At 40.4% G+C, this 22,619-nt stretch overlaps 1 protein-coding gene across 8 annotated transcripts in view; it reads right to left on the reverse strand.

The window, feature by feature from the left end:
- The window catches only part of LOC135491984 (uncharacterized), a 201,476-nt gene that overhangs the window by 49,191 nt on the left and 129,666 nt on the right, over positions 1–22,619 (reverse strand). For all 8 annotated transcript variants that reach the window (XM_064778009.1, XM_064778010.1, XM_064778013.1 and 5 more), the window contains one exon: positions 5,442–5,576. In XM_064778009.1, coding sequence (XP_064634079.1) covers positions 5,442–5,576 — 135 coding nt within the window. The remainder of the gene's footprint in view (positions 1–5,441; positions 5,577–22,619) is intronic.

Below are 22,619 nucleotides of genomic sequence, written 5' to 3' on the forward strand. Positions count from 1 at the left end.
CATGGCATAATACATGCATTGTTTCATAAGTACATATCGAACCTCTGCCACTGAGTTAAAGTGAAGAGTTTTGAAGTATCATCAAGCTGGTACGAAATGGCCTGTTGCCATATATTCAATGACTTCCCTGAAGCATACCAATTCGCCAGAGTTGAATGAAGAACGGGAGAGTACTTCAGAGTGCTTCACTACATTGCTACAGTACTGACTTAGCGTGGTAATAACATGTTGGCGGTAGACGAATGCACTCATTTGATGACAAAAATAACCCAATTGGTCACATATTGTTACGTAGCTTTCACAATATCAAACACAGTGCATTGTCGCCAATTTTGCAGAATAATTGCGTACACACTCCGCTCTCTAATTAACTTTTGCGAATGAATATCGAAGAAAGAGCAGCTATTAAGTGCCGCAACTGCAACCCCAATATTAAAGCGCAAAATGGGAACAATGAAAATAACTGAAATTTGAAAAAATATTTCGAGAATCTTCACATTCGACTCCGAAACTAAAATTTACCGCGACGCCTCAAATCTTAACCAAATGCACTCTTATTTGATTACTATTTCTTTGTAGACCGTCTAAAAAAAACGCTTGGGGAGTTTAATCTCGTAATGTTTATTTAACATCAATATTTAAATCAAATGTTGTTTATTTTTGCTATTTACTTTTGAATCGTTGTTTTATGACACGTGCATCATCAACAAAGGAGGAGATTATTTGATTCAAATAGTTTTTCGTAATCAGCAACTCGAATGTCATGAAATAAACGGCAAGTTGACGTTTTTCATAAATTTAGCTTTACTATTGCATAAATGCAAAAATATCAAAGGTTTTAACGGGGAGTTACATGAATGCGAATATATAAGTAGCTTTGGGAAATGAACCAACGTACATTCCATGGATGATTCAGTAATATAACTTATTCAATTAAGGCTCGTTGAGAGCACATCGACCAAATGTATGCATTATTTACTTCCGAAATAAACTTCTTTTTCTTCAGCCACATTAAAAAAGGCATTTTATTTTACATCTGAGGTAGGAAAAATCGATGATAACTATCGTTATCCTCAAGACATTGATAGTTAATCCTTTATCACGAAGGTTGCATTCCTTTAATGAATTTCACCTCGGTTTGCAACTACTACTTATGCGAAACAATGTATATACGGTACAACAGTCTTTCTAGCCATGAACTTTTTTTCTATAGCATTGGACTAGAGGAAAGGACTTTTCCCGTGGGCTCTAAATTTACATTTGTACTTTCTAATCCCCCGCATGCAAATCATTAGAGGAGAGTAAAATCGCTTTAAAACACCTGTGAGGAAGGTGATATATCCTTGAATCTATTGGTGACACATGTGTAATCTGTCATGGTCGATTCGGTCTCCACGGTTGGCCAGACACCAGTATCGTTCGACGACCAACGCCATCGCAAACAGGCACCCATGGCCTGATGGCAAATGACAGCAGCCCGGGGCTGCATGGACGGCTCATATCAGTAACCTGCCTTCTCGTTCTAACGCAAGACTGCAATGTGTCACCACCAAGTTGCCTGTGTTGGCAATGGCGTACGGTATTGGTATAAAATGAAAGAAAAAATTGCAGGACATGACTTTTACAGCAGCTTCCTCTAAACAAAAACCTGCAATCGCCACTTGGTAGATAGGCAAAGTCAGGAGAGTCAGGAGGTTATGGCTACCCCTTTGGCAAACTGTGGTGTGAAAAGCTCGGAATATGTCCTGTCCCGATTTTTTTCACCAAACCATATAAGCTGACACGTTGTGGAGAGAGTTCTCGGAGGAAAACATTACCATACAATTCATCGAAATAGATTTTTAACAATATTCCGGATCTAGCCAAAAGGAAAACTTGATCTAGCCAAAAGGTCAATGTTTGTTCTATCTCCCAGGCCCGCGATGCTCCACACTGAACTGCCAAAAGTACTAAAAGTGATCATATCATGCGGTTTATAAACTTGCAGAAGTTTCACGACAAAAGATAGGAACCCCCAGGGCAAATGTCGATTGCTTGGAAAAAAACAACCAACTTTTTAAGACTCGAAGCTATCCAAACGATGTCACTTTGCCAAAGACTTATGGTACAAGACCCCGAGCGCTACTGATTTCCGGAAAGACAGCTAAGCCACCAAGAGTTACAAGGCCTACAAAATAGACAGACAAATAAAAATAGCAACCCGGGTCAATATTGTCATAAGGAGAAAGAAAGCTATAGCAAGGTGTACAAAAGTGCCAGTATTCTTTAAGACTTCGGCCTTGGGGCTTAGATATTTCCAATTGATACTGAATATGTCAACAGGAATCGTATAACTATGAAGAAATCAGAAAGTTTCATGGGCTCATGATAAAACAGGTGCTACCGTACTAACATCAAGCCAAGAAATACCACTTCATGGTCGTCTAGCCAGAGAGCAGCTCACGAAATGAATTATGCAGTTTCAGTAGGTGGAAATACTATAGAACACTACATCAATTTAAAAACTAAAACTTTGCCAAATCCATATAAAAATGCTAATATTAAAGCAATGTATGTTTCCTTTTGTCAGTTGTCCTACATGGCACATCATCTTCTTTAGCGCTCTCCGACACAGCGACAATAAACACAGCCGCAGGCATGGAAGTCCGAACCGGCGCTATCGCATTGTAAGACTACTCTGGAAGAACTGAGAACAATACATGACTATTAATCGAAGCTTTTTTCTGATCCTCATCATATCAGAGCGAATGTTTCAGCTTAAAGGAACTGTTCAGCACAATAGATGAGACCCAGAAACTGTCTTCGCCGTTTGTCTCTCTGGAGATGAGGCAAATCTACATATCCCGCAACCAAGCGATGTAACAACGATCAGATAAGGAGATTTGGAGCTGGCAAAACAATAGAAATGGGTGGAATGTGTTTTGCCACTTGCAATACACAAAGTTTCATCTTAAATGTCACCGATGATTTAGGATTTAGGATGTAGCGATGACATGGAACGATGGTAGTTGCACAATACTGAAAAAATTGGTCGAATATGGACGTTTTCTTCCTTTACGACGAAGTTCACTATAACCACAGTGTCTCGAAGTTAAGTGCAAATTCGCCATTAATTTAAGTAGACATGTTGCGCAACACCCGAGTTAACATAGCAATAATAGAAGATTGATTAACCAAAGAAGCTGAACCTGTAACTCTCCTCAACGTGACAATCACAGAGAATGATCATCCTCTTCAAAACATATTAGTCCCCGTCGTCCCAAACTCCAGTCAAGCAATCTCCAACGCCATATTCATTTTCCACTATGAGTCACTTTATGCATATCGGCTTAACACTAGATTGGTCAGACACAGGTTGATAGGGACGAGATGCAAGAAAGGATTTTAATAATTCAAAGCTTAAATGAATCAACCTCGCCTGAAGGCACATTATACGCTATGGTGATTTGTTTGGTGGTGTGATTTCTCCATTTGGACCAGGGAATGAAAATTGTTGCATTTTTGCCCTTCCGGCATGCACTCAATATAATCTGCCCCCCCCCCCTCGACCACCAGCATTTTGCATTTGGATTTTCACTGAAGTTGTTGATATCCAAATACTGCGACAAAACAGACTGAACCTATCAAACATTACAGGCATCTAGACTCTATAAAATGTGGTGTCTTAACAGGGACCAACTATCTATTCCTCCACGGGCACAATATGTAAAGGGTCTTATAGCGCATCAGCCAATAGAAGGTAACGTGGATGAGTCATAGCGCTTTCCTGGCAGCCATTCCCTGTCCGTAGGTAGGTTACGGCTAGTACTAGTCAAATCAAAGGAATAGTATTAAAAAGAAACCATATTTCAAGTTCTCGTGAATGGGCCTCGTATCATAGCGATGTCTAGTGGACTTTCTCATTCGCGAATACAAGGATGAAACAAAATCGTTTGAAGCGAATGAACCTTAAAACCTGCAGGGATGATCAACTTGCAAGCCCAACCATTCCACATGTTGTTCAACGCCAGAATGGACAGTTAGTTGAAACTCACACTTAAAAACTACCAAGCCTTCAGGCTGTCATAACCAGGCATCCTTAGAAACGTCTTTTTTCAGGGTTTAGACGAATGGAAGTAATGTGCGCTCGGATGAAAAAAATGGAACAGCCGTATAACTAATGGCAGGGATTAGAAAACCATTTGCAGCAGACGCCAGATTTTTGTTAATATGATCTTTCGTTTGAAATAAGAAGGCAGCCAAGCCTAGTGCTCTGCATGTCCAAGCTCTCAACGCAGAATCATGGGCTCTGGTCGGATGAGGCTCAGAGACAAAACAGTCTTCATCTAGGACCATGCAGGATCATGTACCTGGGCTTCAAGGTCTACATGAAACCCACTAAACCAGTTGCTTCAAAACTAAGAATTAGCTTCAATTACATTAGATGAATTACACTATTCCTTTGTTCTTATTCTTGTACGGTTGAACAGTACGTTTTGGGGTGCCTTATGCCTTAAAACCAGGTCATTCCCCGATGTACGTAACCGTGAAATGAAAGTTGATATCGGAAAGATACATTTACCGTTTAGCAAAATACTACTTCATGCAATGTGCATTGGTTACAATTCAATATGGATTGCATACAGGCGGGTCCGAGGTTTACTCTAACTATGGAGCTTGGCGTGCAAATTAGAGTCGGTCCCATCGCGACACTGACAGATTGCAAACTGATTGCCCACTCGGGAGAAGCTACAATCCACCGCATAACCATGAATATGGATCGTTCGTCATGTAGAGGAATGTTTAAATTTCTAACGGGAATTGCTTCCAATTGTGGAACAGGATTGCTTGATGGACGGGCGCAGTGCTGTTGGGCTAGCGCGACCGAGCAGGGGGCGGATTGGCTCTTTGGTAATGGACCATCCATTAGAAGAATATTCTGCTATCAGTACCTGGGTGACGCAGTTTAAGTAGCAAATAGTAAACCTAAACGTGAACATCACAGACACCATGAAGAGAATCATGAATGATGTCCTGTGTATAACAGTCCTCCTAAGTACAACATTGCCCCATCTGTTACACATTTGTGGAATCCCTTCCTTTTGCTTCGCTCTCCCTTACAAGACATAAAGGGCAAACGGCAATATCTATTGCTCGTTCATGTAGGATACTAAACATGCTCTATTTGTCCTTTGTCTGGCCGGTGATGACTTCCACGAAGCACCATGGCTCGTGAGGTCTCGTTTATCATGTACCCAAAAGCCTCTGTAGAATGAGTTTCGCACGGTATTCTTTTTGGTATGCCTATTTTATGTTTATCATACATTAGTTGATGTTATTGCACAGGAATATAATATTTCAAGAAACTAGACGGTAGTTCTGCAACGTAGGGTATATGAAACTCTACTTCATTAGGAAAAAGCACATTTAGTAATGAGAACAAGTAGAAGTTGTAGTGTTACCTGAGTCCCCACATAGCCGTGGCATGTGTATGAGGAGAGAGGAGCACTTGGAGTCCTGGTGGCAGGTCGCATTCGCTTGGAGACAATCGCGGATCTCCTGGGTCTGGCCACAGGCACACCACAGCAGCAACGCACCTAGAACGAGAAGATGGGAGCATGTTAAAGATCAGATGATAGAAGTTCTTACAACAATACTTGCAATGTCCTCGATTCACAATGACCGTCCACCAAGTACACCATCACCCAATGACATTGCCAATCCACACTACCACCACACGATGTGATAAAGCACAGTTGCTAGACCAAACCAATAAGCGTCATCCCTAATTATAAGAACATGGGGTTTGCTTCCCACAGGCGGATTGTGAAATATATCTCTGGCATTATTTGCCCTGCTGCATCCCTTAGGGTGATATGCAGGCTGACCATACAAATTAAGACCCGTACTAATACTGAACGACACAGTTTACGATGCCAGGGGTGACACGAATGGGACGGGCTGTCGTATCTGGTCAAAATGGCATTGAGTCACGTCCCACAAAAGTGACAGTTTAAAAAGGTTTATGGTTTGTGATTAAGTCCATTTAACATATTGTAAAGTGGTACAATTTATAACAGTCGAGTGCAATGATGTGAACTGCCACCTCTTTTCTAAACTGGCGATAATTGTACTTTGATTAACAGGTGTCCTACACACATTCAGCGTCAGTCTTGTCCGTTAATCAAAGGAAGGATGATTAAGAAGTGGTTTTGTTATCAAGGCCACAATTCGAACTATTCAAACAAAATGCATGGAACGAAGCTAGGGCACAACTATTCAAACCAACATTTGTTTGCTATGTTCTTATTAAATCAGTTTGTTTCAAGATAAACAAACCATACGATCAAAAGCTTTAGCGTAAAAATAAATAAAATGTCAACTCAGTCGCGTTTCGGAAAAATACAAGGAATTTAATGTGGGCTCAACTAAACCTTCCAATATTATCAACATTTGTTGAAAACAGTCTCGCAGTAACCATTCCGCCGATGTCGAAAGAATACTCTTTGAAGAGAGGAACACGCAGAATTTCAAATTTGTGAAATGTTTGATGTTTTGCTCTAATCGGGATGACGCATAAATCCTAGATTTGAATTACTGTCTGTATAACAAAGAACAAAAGAGAAGAAATATGTGGCGCTTTTTCCATATTTTAAGTATTTTGAATCGTCAATCGTCCAATCACTGCAGAGGTTACCATTTGATTGTAGAAAGGGTGCTTCGAGGTGAAAATAAACGCGAATTCACAAAGCTGATTTGCCAATAGGAGACAAAATTTCAAATATTGTTGGTTGAAGAAGAAAACAATCGATGGTTGTGAAGGGCGTACACGCGGAATGTTTCTGCTATACTCTTACAGAGGACCTAACATTTCATAGAAAAATCCAAAGACTAAGTTCGCCTCTTGTACACACACTACATTCACCTCTGGTCACTCTGAACAAGGATGACTACAAAGAGCTTGATATTTTGCAGGAAAAAATAATCAGAGTTGCTATCTTTTATTAGATCACCACTGCCACCTGAACCATTACAAAGAACGCTCAATCAAAACCATTCCCGTGGACCACTTTACGACGCCTTTTTTCACTCAGCGAAAAACGACGTCGGTTACAGTGGTATCGTAAAGTTACAACTATAATTGCTCGGGCAACAAGTTAGGCAATAATTTTGAATGTTAGCCGTTAGACTATGCATTCAAATGGCATGATTAGCAATCAGTGGTGGCTATCTTCATCATTTTCCTCTCAATTCAAAGAGTTATAGGATATGCCCGGTGTGACAAGACCTGATTTACGCGGCGTGAGTCACAGCAGCGTGATCGTACGTGCAGAAAGAGTAAAAGATGAGATACGTTTCATGTGCGATTTCGAGATTTCTCTTCTTTAAGCAAGTATCCAGCGCATCATCTGAACCCCACTCACAATATCATCCAAACTTGATATTTGTTCAACTAAGTTAAAGATCATGAGAGAACTACATACAAATATTTCGTTGCACACCTATCTACGAAAATGTAAAACTCATTCGCAACATCATTCTTTTATTTCTCTTACTTGAGAGCAAGTAACACTTTGGTTCAACAAGGACAATCCTGCGATGAATGGGAATGTCGATCCGTGTAGCAAGGTCAACTTTGCATAAACAGCTATTTCGTTCATACAATATAACATGTGATTTAGTATATATTTTTCATCATCAAATCAAAATCCTTTCGTACTATATATAGTAATTGGTATCTGTGCGGAGTTACTTTCAAAGGGCATTTCCCAATGCCATCAGCCAGGTTGGAGGTCGCAACTTTGCTCTTTAGCACTGCTTCATGTTTGACACGAGAACAACTAAGCAATCAATATCCAGTGTGAAGAGGGGAAGTTATGGGAGATTGCAGAATATCAATGAATTGACTTGTCATTATTGGCAGCTTATTGCATAAATGAACAGATTACATAGCCGTAGTAAACAAGTCACCGACTGATTGAGAAAGACATTGGGTATTTTTTATTTGTTCGAAGTGAGATCATACTCGAAGACCTTCGAGGGGTACTTCGAGATTTGATCGAGCACTGAGGGACAGGTCATGATATCGAACTCCGAGGGTGAGATGTACATTGGGCAGTTCAACATTAATTCGTCCTCACGTTCAGCATGGGTCAGTAAAGAAGATGCTTTGGAGTATGCTTGAACGTTGTATTTAGTTCTCCTCCCAGGCTAATGTAAGACACTAAAGTGACCAGATACTAAGTGCTACATGCTCCTACTAAGTGGAGTTAAAGTGAACGACCAAGGTACTTTAGCATATCTCTAATGCGGGTCTGAGTACCTATGAGTTGCATGCTCTCACAAGGGTATCGATGACATGACCACTGCCGAACCCTATGCCCACCAAGCCCCACTTTACATGGGTGAGAGGTCTTGAGAAGGGGTGCATGATGTGTTAAGTGTGATACAAACACTACAAATCGGACACTAGAGTCTTAACATGCACCTAATGCGTTAGCATGCAGTTCGAGTTGATTTGGTTGCGCATGAACTAGGAGTACCACTACAATACTAAGAAATGTACCGCAATACGATAATGATATAATCATTTTGCTCAAGTAAAAGTGGAAAATATCATGCATGCGCAGTCTTTGATGCCGCATCAGATGGCAGGATAATTTCACCTCTTTTGCTGCTGCTATCATCTTGATGTTAATTTCTCCTCGATAAGATAGCACTTATGCTAAGACTGCTCACATTTGCTATGACGCATTTTATTGTGTGTTTCTGTACAGAAACCGCATCAGGTATCCAATAGAAAGAGCAGTTCCAATCATCAATAGCTAACTAATTTTTTCAATGAATCGATCATACAGAAATCTGTTTTTTATTCGGATGAGGCTAAAAGTTCTTGAGATATGATATGAAAATAAGTGAGCGGCATGTAAATCAGGGATCAGGAGATACACCATAGAGTACTTCAACAGATAATAGAGTTTGTTCTGCAATACATTCTTTAGTAACTCTAGGCCCTCTTCTCGCAAATGTGTAATCATGTGTCGACATGCAACAGGATAAAACGAACACGCAATGTGCCCCAACCCAGAGATTGCTGACGTACATCCTATGCAGATGAAAAGAAAACATGTACATGTACATTGCTGGTTTATTCACTTCCATAGTTTTAATTTTTAATAGTCAATATTGATTGCCAACTGTCTTGTCGACTACAATGGGAAAACGGTCTGATCGCCCAAAGGCACGAAGAAGGCTTTTGTCGTTTTTGTAGTCAGTCGCCAGGGAAATATTGACGCGGATAGCGGCGAGAAAAATATCGACTGTAAACGAAAAGGTTGGATTTCACCATGATTGTTATATTTTGTTGCAACTAATAAGCCTGTCAGTAACCTCGCCTATCCGACATAATATACGGGATCCTCAATTTCGGTCACCGAAAAAGTCATTTTCATCCGAGCTGCTCTTTTGTGGTTCTCTCTCCTTGTCATAATTAATTCACGATGCAAATAAAGATCCTTTCTCTAAGATGCCACAGTATCTATCGGATCCTTTCAGGAGACGCTAACTAATAGAGTTTCCTTTTACTTCCCATAGAACCAGAAGAGGCAGACTTAACCTGATTAGTGAAATGTCATTGTCCAACAAGGGTGTAGGGTGAGACATGTACTGTCAGGGAGACTAAAGCATGCGATTAGTCAAGCCAGCACTGACCAGTGCAGGCCAAACTCCCGCCATTTAACCAAGTAATGAAGATGTATATCTTGCAAGATTCGATTTGGGAAGAAATTGTAGCTTATCTTCGGTATGATTGGATGGATCAACAAATTGAATATGACGAGGGTATGAGTCTGTGACGGGCTGGAGGAAGATTCGACCAGACAATATCAGATTTGACCTTTATGGAGAATTGCATTTTTATCGACAATGCTGTTATTGCTTGTGGCTGACTTTGATTATTCCTTAGACCGAGGTGATTTCCGCGAATCGGAGACTGTCGTGTACGGAAAAGCGAAAATCATCTTGGGTAGACGACTTATTTTGTTTATGGCATATATGGAGATTTCGCCAAAAAGGAGAACGATTTCATCAATCAATTGCGCAATCGTACACAGTCCGATTGCTATTTTGCCGTCACAAAGTGACGATTTAATGGAAAGAGACACCGTTCATCGTTTTGCCGATTCAACTTCTGAAAAAAAGAAACCAATCGACTCAGAGCGAATAATAATCGTGGGTCTTCCTCAATGTTATTTACGTCTTGGATCTGATTAACTCCGATTGGGGGTCACGTGAATAATCGTGATTGGAGGCAACGATTTGTAAAGAAATTTGGTTTCTAATTTCATTTCGGATGCATAGGTTTTCCTGGCTATTGTTGGGTGGCTTTTTATCATTCAAATTATGACAGTTGCCATCAACGATTAGGAACACAAGAGCTAATCGAAAACTAATATTGAAAGCATCCATGGCACGCACACAATTACCCTTGACATCTTCATCAAAAACGACAAAACTTAGTGAGAACCCAATTACAATATTTTGAAGACGACCAGAGATAGAGCACGCGTATTGACGATAAATACAGAATAGCTGACTGGAGAATATACATGGCTTTAGATATTGATAGTGATAAGGCATTGAAAGCGTTATCTGTTTGGACCAGGTATCTGTTTTGCTGGGCTTAACAATGGACGAAATCGCTTTACAAGCTCGCTTAGGTTTAATAAATAGAGCTGCACTTGATTACCGACCGATCTATTAATGTTCGTGTCTCTGGACTAAATTGCAATTCTCCATGGAAGGTTTCCATACTTAACTCGCAACTGGTGCTCCGCCACAGATACACCGCTACAACAGTAACAACATCTCCAAGGAGCTTGCTCTTTGTCGTATATCTGAAATGATTTCCTGAATGGGGTAGATGACGGATGCGACGAGATGCGCTGGGCGGCAATTGAATGGAATATTTTCCTCGGACACCGCCGCCATGTTTGTTCATTTCCGGTCTTTAAGTGGAGATCTTGTGATTCCGGTATTCTCGGTCACGTGATGCTTAGCAGCGTCGCTTATGAATAGATAGGCTTAATTGGCGAGACGCTGTGTGAGCCTTGCAGTGATTCTAAATCTCCGAATGGCAACATTTATCTTTTTTATACGCAATTTCGAGGCATGGTGTCGGAATTGCATTCTTATCACACTGATGCTATTTACTACAATAAGGGACCAGCGTTATCTGATGGAGGAACGTGCCGGACCCAGCATCATAATCTCCATCCCCGTATCTTTAATTGCCCTGCCGGACACCATAATGACACTCATCAATCGACTTCTGAGACGCTTTATCTCACGTTGTCTGAAGAGATGGCACTGTGCCCATTATGGGTGACATCTTTTATATTGTCTTGTACATTTTTTATTGTCCATCCTGAAAACAAACTACCAGTTTTGATGCCTTTGCACAGTCATCAGTTTAATTCACTGTTATACTCAAAATGCTACGAACGTGCGGTATCACATGAATCTGATTAACTAACAATTGGTACGTGTGGCCTTCACATGTCGACCTTTCATCAATGGAAATAGGTAACACGTAACACCGACACTGTGAATATAAGTAATATTAACCTCAAAACTGCCAAACCTTGGTCAGAGTCTGAAAACAAGTCGAAGTCAATTCTGTTTGGCCAGCCCAAAGGCATAATTCCACAACTACCAGAACCATGTCAGCTTTGATGTTATAATATCATTAGTCAATGTGTCTATTGCATTACGTGGGGTCGACAGTTCGAACTAATGAGCCCGATCCATTGTTTCCCATCTTCATAGAGCTGGCTATCTAATCTAAATTTGCCAACAGGCCCTAACGAGCACTGAACATTTACCTTGTCCGACCGCACCTTAATGAACAATGAAAAATGGGAAAATTCTATACATTTGGCGTTAAGCTGCCTGCCTGTAATCAATGTTCACTTTGACTGGATTAATAGGAGGTGAGAGATGTTCCGTCAAGAAAGTCATGCAAGGTGTACCTCAAATTACAACAATGAAGTGCAGGAAGGAAAAACAAAGAGCGATTTAAGTTGATTGAGTAGCTACAACGATAGTTGAAGGAAGATGAAAATTGCAAGCAGACGATTCAATTTCATATTTTCCGCTCGAAGGAATTGGCTTTGGATAGAAACACTAATAAAAAGGACCTGGTCTATTGAAACAAATTACCACGCAATCCATTGTTTTCTTCGAGCTTTAGCTCTGTGTACTAAACACAAATCAGGCTTAGTTAAAACTGAAAGGAACAAACAATTAACCTCATTCACGGACTCTAGCACTGGACCTGCTTACATTTCATTTTCAATTCTCCCGGTGAATTTAACTCTGGAAACAATATCCAAGCTGCTCTCGTCGTTTAAAGAAATCACTTTCGACAGTTTTGATTAAACTATCACACGGCAAACTGAATCTCAATCGAAAGGTTTCGCTTCAGGTACAACTTATCACTGCTTCTTCCACAAAAAATACGATTAATTTTTAAGATGCTTCAATCAACTTGAGATAACATGATTAGACGTGGGTTTTTTTCATTTCATTTCGATTTGAGTCAGTTTTCGTTGTATTAACCTTTATTATAGTAATACGGTAACTGGGAAAGGACATCACATGATCTTTTTTTTTCAACATGAAACATTTTTTTTCAGAAATTATCTCGATCGATGGACTTATTATCTGGAGCGATCGATATATTATCTCGGGTGATCGAATTATTTATCTTAAGCGATCGAGATAATAAGTCAATCGATCGAGATATTTCCTGAAAAAACAAATTTCGTGTTCAATAAAATCATGCGATTTCCTTTCCCAGCCACCGTAAATATCAGTGTCTAATTGACCGTATTCCAATTTCAATCAAAGAGAAACAATACTGATAACCATATATAGCCTTTGGCCAAAGAAATGTTGCCATGAAAATCACGCTCCCTCGTAAAAATCATTGTCTTCTCATGATTACCTTGTAAGACACTAATTAACAATTTGTGTTCGTTAGATGCAGGTTGATCATTACATCAGGTGTTGTCAAATGCATGTCGACTTCTCATTGTCTTAAAGATGGTTAAATAAGACATCTGCCACAATCAAAGTAAGGTCCAGTCAAAGGTAGATTGAGAGGGTATGAGGGTGGAAGACAACCAGTCACATCTTTTTTTAAAAGCTCATTAGCGTTTGATCGACTCTACACAACTAGAACATGACTGTCACTTTTTATATCACAAAATCACGATATATGATTCTTCAACTCGACCAATTGAATGTTTCATTCCAAATCGCCTTCATAATGTCCCGGTCTTATCTTAATTGAGTTGCATTGGCCGTATGATTCAGGTAGAGCTCTATCTCTCATTCAGCTTCATTATGTCCTCTAATGCCATTCAAACACCAAGGGATCAAGGGATGTTCAGGGAAGAGATTCGCCCAGTGATAGCAAGGTTAGCATGAGTTGCCATTCTCCTAGGCAGACAGCACAATTTGTCAGAGATAACAGAACGTGTAATCTAGCTTTGGCTTTGCCAGGTGAGTAAGTGCATTGTCAGTTAACCAAATGGAAGCAATCCGTTTAAATCACTTGAAGGGAGAGATGCGCTCAATATCCTGAAGTTTGGATTAAAAAACGTGCAAGAATCCGTAATCCCAGCTCCTCCTAATCAACATAAATGCACCTGTCTAGAAAGAAGTGCAAGTTGTTATATCGCCAATCAATTTAACTTCCATGACTGTTTTTCTGGCTGCAATTTTTCGTTTGAGTTCAAGTTGATGTCTGTATTACATCGGGAACCTGATCTGGACCACTGGCACAAAATGTTAAACGGGCATTCTTGTAATGCGCTTAAGGCCATGACAGAAAAAAGCACTGACTTGTCGAAATAGCTATACATTGCCATGATGATGATATTATGCCCCCCAATCAAAGACCGATTCAATTCGTCATGCCAATACATGTATATATATAGGAAATCATCGGGACCTCATCATCGACTTCACCTACGGTCTGACTGAATGCACAGCCTGTCTGGCCAAGACAATACTTTAGAATAACAGTCTCTCCAAAGGTTACCATCTTTAGTTCAGGTTTTGACATCAGAGAACATAGTCAGAGTGAAAATAAACCGCGACAGTTTTCTGTCGAGAGGCAAAGTTTGATTATCATTGTTCTGACTTGTTGACGGCAGAGGAGTATAAGCCCTGAATGGGCTAATTCCTTGGAGTCTTCTCTCTTCTTTCACATTTTACCTCTATTCGTTGAGAAGGAAGTCTAGAAATGGAGCCAATCCCCTCCACTCTTTGCAATTGATCCCACGGGTTCTTGAGTACATGGAAACTGAAGTAAATTGTGGTGGCCTGATCGATCAATCTCCGTCCGCTGATGAGCCTACAGTGTTATTGCAATAAATGTCATTGTTTAAGCGCTAGGTAAATATTACCGATTGAATGAGACGATGTGAGGCAAGGAGATGTGGCTGGTTGACAAGGGGAACACGGTTCACCATTTAGCTTATGATGATTCTGTGCAGGTCGGTTGCCAACCATGGTAAGAAGGGAATTTGCTGGCTGCTGGTAATAAGATGCATCTGGTCTCTGCAAACTAACGTGGTACACTGTTAAGGCTCTCTGATCGAAATGTGTCTTTTGTCGTACACGTTGGCTTACTTCCTATGCTGTTTTGGCCTTATTTCAGGCTAATGGACATGTTCAGAAAAGTAGCCAACATACAAATAACATAACTTCAGCGATGTGTACCTTACCCTTGGTGTGTCAACTACTTCGAGATCTATGATTCTTTCCTATGGATGCCCAATGGTCATCAGTCAGTCTTATCTAAACCTTCCATGGGGAAGACCCATACCTCCGGTGTACTCACTCGTTAAACACAGCTCTTTCTGTATCTCAATCCCCAATGGCCGATGCTGGCCTTTTAGGAGATGGTAACCTTCACCCAGCGGTCATTAAAAGTGTTTGTCACAACATTAGTGATAGACAATGCTTGGCTTATCTTCAAACGAATAGGGAGACCGGCCAAGTTGAATCTCCTGCAACCTCATGGGACGTCGTTTTCGAGATAAAACAATGCCTGATTTGAATAGAATACAAAAAGAAAAAAGAGAAATATCGGGAACTCAATTGATGCAAACAAATTAACTACCGGAAATCGCCATGTCTCAATTGCAGTCGACTGACAACCAGCAATCTGGTTAATATAAAGCGGTCTGGTAGTTTCCTCTGACTTCAACACACAACAACCTGACGTTAAACAGCACTTACAAACATTAACCACAGCAGTCATTGGACATGATCTCACGTAACCCATATCTTATCTGACATTACTTGTAGTTCTGGTATAGATATTCAATACATCAGTTGAATGCACACATGCGTTTCTCACACGGCCATTCTCGGTGATTTGCACCGTGTCATTTGATTCAATCCAGAGCATGGCCAGGTCCATTCGGGTATTATATTTGCATGCGTACCGCAGGAAACATGGCTAATGATACCAAAAAAAACGATGAAACATTGCAAGTATCTTGTTTATCAATGTACAACACAACATCATTGAACAATATATTCAGTAAGTAATTACAAAATTGAGCAATCCCAGAACTCATTTTCCAATTTTGAACAAACAAAATTGACCTTTAAGATATTCATTGACATCACCTTGAGAATTAACGTCATGAAATCGAATTAAAGCTACCTGATACCCATGGAAGTTATTTCACGGTATATAACCCAGGGTAATTAGTGTCACTCAATCGGATGATGGGGTCATTCCAGAGTCTAACTTTGGATCCCACGAGGAGCATCACTGACAACTTTCATAATTGGACATCTTACCATATCAGTTCGTTCGGTATTAATTTCATGACGCATTTCAAATCAAGAAAAAATGTACGATCTATCGAACATAGACCTTAATCCAGAATGACAGTAAAAATAAGTTACTCAATTAAGGCGTGACATTGGTTGCGACCCTTGTTTTGGATTGGAATATCTGATACCGCAAACCCACCAAAGCAATCTCGTGCTAGGGTTTTCCTTTATCTTTAATTGCATTGCTATAACCTTTAAGGTGACGTGGTATCATTTACATCAAAATCAATTAATATATTGGTCATAACGTTCATGGCTTCCTTTGTCCTGCCTCTCATCTGATATGATAGGAGAACAATAGCAACGTGTCTGGATGATGATGGGATCTTAACCTTTTTGCTGAGGTAATTCAATTATCCCCACCACATCTTGACCGAGATATCCCTCGTTCTTCCGATTATAGATAATGAAGAAGAAGAGCTTGACTCGCTTTATGTGACATTTTCATCATCTTTCAGGCCGCGTATCCCTTCGGGACTTGGCGCTCATTTCACGTCATGCAATCCATACACATGAAACTTCAAAATGGCTGCTGCCTGATTAGGGCAGTATTGGTTAGCAGCTTATTATATAGCCTAAAGGTTCATAGTCTCGCAAACGTCGTATGGCCATTTCTAGGGTTGACATATTTATTCATTCCTTCAATAAATCATGCGATGTTGGTCCTTTATGGCAATAGACATAACTGTTGGCAGTTATCATGTAGAATTCAACGTTGCCCTACACTTTAAGTATCCGATACAAGCCATGACAGTATATGTTTCGCTTTCTGAGTTAATAATGTAGTCTAGACGGCTACCTAATGGACAGTTCCGCCTAATCTTCACGATAGATTGATTTAGCTGATCTAATTAGGGCTATAATCCATTTCGTCCAGTCATTAAACTTTAAACCAACATCCTATATCATTGTTTGTATGCTGTACGCCTCCTTTACTGAGATCCGTAGGGGAATAACAGAGATAGTATGCTGGCACAGACAGAGATTCTGAAATGGTAAACGATATGTGCGTGCTTTTACAACGTGCACAGCTTATGGCCCCATGATGCCATCCAGCAGGACTCGTGAAACAAACACCATGTTTCTGCGTTTGGGACTCGTGACCAATGTGATGTACGAAGAGAAAGATCCGGAATGATGACACAGATAGCCAACATTTTTCTTTGATGTGAACACTGAAGAACTAATGATATCAAAAGCATGAACACGGTTGTAGTTATAAGTAACCCGCCCAAATTGCTATATGAGTCAGTGTAGTCGCCGATAAGGAGATGATATCGCCGAAAATGATCAAGAGTCGAACAGTCCACTCGTTCTTTCTCGCAACTATTGGTGGGAATCAACTAAGAATGACTCAGAAGATTGATGCAACAAATTGTCATTACACAAATTACTAGAGCAAAGGAATCATCTTTCACCATGAAAACCCGATGCAATTCTATGACATTTTGAGCTTATTATTCATCCTTTAAGCCCTACTACACTGTTTGCTTGTTTGCCACGCGTAGAAGGCATTTAGAAGAAATTTGTCAACGATCAGGATCATTGTCTTTTACAATTATGTTCCGCCATCGCACGATGGGCATGGTCGGGAGGGAGGCTGTGAGTGTGTTGGCGCGGGTGATACAGGACATGGATTTGTGTCAGATGAGTAAGATTGATAGGTTTCAGGTCATCAATGGCATCAAGTCGAGACATTCCACTCGCTATGTGTTAGCGTTTCAACTCGAGCATGTATAGTCAAATATCGATATAATCATTGTTGGAAAATGACATAAATTGCACAACAATGTGTAACTTATTCATTTTATACATTCATGATGCCATGTTGAAAGGCCATCATTAAGACAGCTGACTTGTAATTGCAAACTTTCTTGGGAAAAACTCAAATGGAAATCAGTAGCCAATGCAAATGGGGGTATTAAACCACACACAACTACTACAACAACACTCAATATTGAAAACGTTGATGAAGGATGTTCGAGAAACAAGAACGCCCACACTGGATGTTATGCATCTCATTCCATTCAATGATTTACCTCACAGAAGAGCAGCTGCGAACCATCACAATCTACTCCTGACCTCACGGAGAAACAACTGTCCCAATGCAGCTGAAAACTATCATAATGCTATCATGCGAGAGAATGACAGGGTACCATCAATGTCGATCGGAAAAACAGAAGTCATAATCGGGCACCATGTTAGTCATAATCATCGGGCACAACACAATTTGATGGGGACGTTGATGGGGGAGATAAGGCCAACAGCTGCTTACTAATACCACCATTGAATAAACAGCTTAAAGAATCATGAGCTGCTAAAGGCTACAAGAGATGGTGAAGCGTCCAAACTATGGTGGAACGTTTTACAGGCGTGATCTTCGCCAGAAGGAATTTCATCAGTTACAGTTTATATTGTTTCATTATTTGAATGCATCGTAAGCTGCTATACGGTTTAGGTATTCAGATGAATCTATATTTGACAAAGAAATTGACTTAAGAGTAGTTAGCGTTTCGAGTTTCGGGTTCATTATGCACGGCTGAAAGCAAATACGAATGGGAGATGCTATGTCTAATGAACAAGTTTTTGAATTACAAGATACAACAGAGGTTACTCGAGGCTATCTTGGGAGCAGTTGGGGGCTTGGTGAATGTCTGAAAGGCGACTTAAATTAGACAGTCAAGATTAGTCGTTCTGAATAGCCAAAGTCATACGAGATACAGGATATCCTTCGGCAAATAAACGTTTCAAAATGATGGCACTAATGTTTTAATGGCTTGCTTACATCTCGAGCAGATTTGTCATTAGCATACAGTGTAGCAGTTCTTCAAAGTACCTGTGTTGACCAACGACAATTTTAGAACTGAGACCTATGGGCAATAAAAACGTCTTGTGCAAATAGATGTTACCCAGCAAAATCGAAGACTTGTCTGTAACAACCGATCGAGTGGTCCGTGCGTCTGACTAACATCTTGATTATGACATTTTAATGGCGGCCTTCCGGTGAATGCATTTTGTGTCACCGGTTTGCATCCATGTTATCAATACTGTTGATGAAACAGTGCTAGTTGTGTCATCGGAGACAACATCTGAGAAAAACTTTAGAGCTTGGTATTTGCTAAAGGTTGCTTTGGCATCAATATTCTTGGCAACAGGTGGCTCTTTAAAAATGATTGAATGATTTCATTCCGTTCGCTACACAATCCTGAGATATTTCAATTTACACAACTGAGGGAAGACTACCTTGACAAAAATCTCCGACTACTTTTTGACTTTGGCCATCTTTCGGTCATTCTACTGGATCAGCGTTACTTCAGACATCAAGAATGGGAGTCAGGGTACATCTTCCCTCAGTAAAAAGACATTCCTCTCTGTATTTGCTTTCGATGTAGATGACCAAACTTACGAAAGAAGAGAGAAAGTGTTTTCAACAGTGTCAATAGCTTAATTGTACTGGGTGATATAACCATGTCGTTTCCTTCAATGTCTAGATCACGTCACTATTACTGAAACTGGCCCCATCACGCACGGACCACCTGTAGGCGTTTCTGATCAGATCTTTGGAAGACAGCAACACAGTAACATTGACATCACCACCAAGTTGCCCTCCCGCGCTGACATGACTCACAATACAACATCACAACCCTAAAAAAAAACGTACCGTCGAATTGATTTCTTGTGTATACTTTCCCCGGGATATTCTCTATCTGGATCAGATTGCAAGTATTATCAGATCAGGGCGATGTCAAGATAAATTTTTGCCGGAAAAATAAACGTGATCCGCAGACAAAGCATTTACGAGAAAAAAAAACCTCGGAATTTTTGACATCGACGAGGCAACAGGGAGAACATTCAAACGTCTCCCATAACCGCCTTTCTAAAGTTCTCGCCTCTTGAAAAGCATATTACTTTGATCTGATTTTGGCATGAATGCGCATTAAAGCTAAGTTGGCTTTAGGGTCATATTTTGCGTTGCCGTGAGTCATGAAATGTTGTAATGTGCAAGTATCGATGACATCTTCAATGACCTGTAGGGCGGTCCAGGAATGTTTGGAAAAATCTGCCCATAGCGTGAATGCTATTGAGAAAAGCGGGATCAGGTAATTTGAAAAAATATACTCAAGAAAATGCCGTTATGCATAAACTTTTTTCAAAAGTTTCAATAAGGTCTAAACTGATAAACTGATTGATTCAAAAGATGTACTGAAGAATTGAGTTGGTATACAAAGAAAAGCTCCTGATGAATTTGAAGTACACTATAAAGACGAATGTCCACACCACACATACATCATCCATGTATGAGAAACCATGTAATACTACACAACTGCTTTTTTCCCTTCTCTACCAACGTTAGTGCTTTTAGCTGGCCTTGGGATAGGCTATGATACTTCTTTGATATCAGCAGAAGTGATTCTGAGAATTCTGGGACAGTTTTTTTTTCATAAACCGATAATGGCCCTCAAGTTATGTTCCGGTTGGAGAAAGTTCTTCAAAGTGTGTTCTTACATGAAGGTACTTAAATTCGATTCCATCCTGGCTTTGTTACCTCGCTGTGGGCGTTTTTTAAGCGCTCGGTTCAAGCTTACATGTATGTTGGGATTTCGGATATGACACTCCAGACCATTCATTACGAGTGTCGTGTCCATCTCTGGACAATGGGGTACATTGTGCAGCGAGTCACGAATAACATGTTTAGGTATCATATAAAGACTGGCCAAAGGAAGAACATGATACATGTATTCTAAAAAAATGTATCAGACACGAGCACGAATTGGTTAAGTGAAAACTAACTGCATGGAATCACTGAAATATATCACTCGGTATTGCTCCCCGCTCAGCAGGCGCCTGTTGCATATTCATCAGGGCACATCGAACTGATAGGTCGAGACAATGTGACTGAGTCTGCTTGCAATGCAATTTAACACAGATTAATCCAAGTCTATTTGCTGCAAATCAAATTAACCAGATCCAAGTTACCCGAGTCTGCAGCTTAGTGCATCTAAACTGAAGCGTAGAACCCCACACTTGGATAGCGGCACGTCGTTCCCGACACAGTTACGGTAGCTGCGAAACGACCATAAAACATTTATAAATTGAATTGAATTAGTTTCCTTGAAAGGGCTCTCTAACTAGGTTTGACATGTTATTGGCAAGCGTTCCCTACTTCTGGACACGGCAAATTTGTTACGCTACCAGATTCCCCGAATATTACATTACATTTCTTAGTTTCGTATTATGTCCTACAAATCTTATTTGTATGTTGTCAGTTGGAACTAATTTTCTCATCCTGTGACAAGTAGGGAAGACTAATTGTGTAAGGAACTGTTGCGCCTCTGCGTCGACTATAGAACACTCAACAGGCTCACCAGCTGACGAGGTTTTCCTCTCCCTAGTAGAGGAAAGGATGAGTCACTCGATGCTTCAAGTGTCACTGTAAGGGGCATCTTCAGAAGGAGATACATCATTATTTATTGGACGATCTGCCCGGGAGTTCAACTGGTGGGGAGAAAAACTCCATTCAAGTCTCAAACTCGATGAACGATGGATTTTTTTGCTGGATTATTGGAAGAGGTTGCATCGTTTATCATACCATGAAATCTAATAATCGACAGTGTAATTCATAATTTGATTTCATTTGCAGATATGCTGAAGAAGTTCGTACGATTGAAAGAAAAAGAAGAAAAAAAGGGCAACATCTGCAAATTCGACGAAGATTGCGTACCAAAGGAACAGTTCACAGAGGCGTTCCTGCTGAAATACTCGATAAAGGCATGACCAATGACTAGTGTTACACTACAGAATCTTCGATCCCCTGCTGAACCCCATTACTAGATTCATATCGGTCATTATCAGGACGTTGGTTGATTGTCAATTAACCCGTCATTGATCCGTGAGAATCAGCGCATCAAGTGGATACCCTACTCGCCCAGTCGTGGCAGTCAACTGCAGTAGCTGGAGCACCGCTGGGGCGGTAGGAGAGCTGTGTTTGGGGACATCTGAACGAGTCTGAAACTAAGGTTCTAGTCGTATGGTGAGGTATTCATGCATTTTATCGAGTTTTTTGAATCGTCCTCTTGCTTTCTCACTGATGTAGATGCTGCTTCGCTCACCCTTAACATTGATACATGTATACATGAGTGACACAATGACTTCAAAAGAATATTAATAGCCGTCACAGTAATCAATAGATGTTCATCATTGTGCCACATGAACTTTCTCAAGGTAGTCGATGAAGACAATATGAAAGAAATCTTGGGGTAATGTGCCACTGCACTTGGAACATGATAAACACTCAGCGACTGGTCTCTCTTGGCTACAAAAACAACAAGTTCATTGACGAGACAGGTCACAGACACGGTCTCGTGTAAAGCAAAAATTAAAAATATTCAGTGAGTGGGTTCGAACTCGGAACCCAGGCCACTTGATCCTTACCGTCTTACCGATTGTGCCATTAGGCCTTTGTTGTAGATGAACATATTTTCAGTTATTCACTTCGCGTACAAGCTTGACAGAATGGCGTCTTTGGTGCCATCTGTACCATTTTGAGTTTCAAAGTGGCCTTTAAAATTTGCCCTTTTACAATATTGGAAAAGTGAATTCATAAGATACATAATCAGGAGATGAAAATTACACCCTGTGATGATTATAGGAGCACGCAGCTATTTTTCGAGTTTTAAAGATAAAAAACGATTTCCCGCTTTGCTTGTATCAAAACCATG

The sequence above is a fragment of the Lineus longissimus genome, chromosome 8, assembly GCF_910592395.1.
Source record: "Lineus longissimus chromosome 8, tnLinLong1.2, whole genome shotgun sequence".
NCBI lineage: Eukaryota > Metazoa > Nemertea > Pilidiophora > Heteronemertea > Lineidae > Lineus > Lineus longissimus.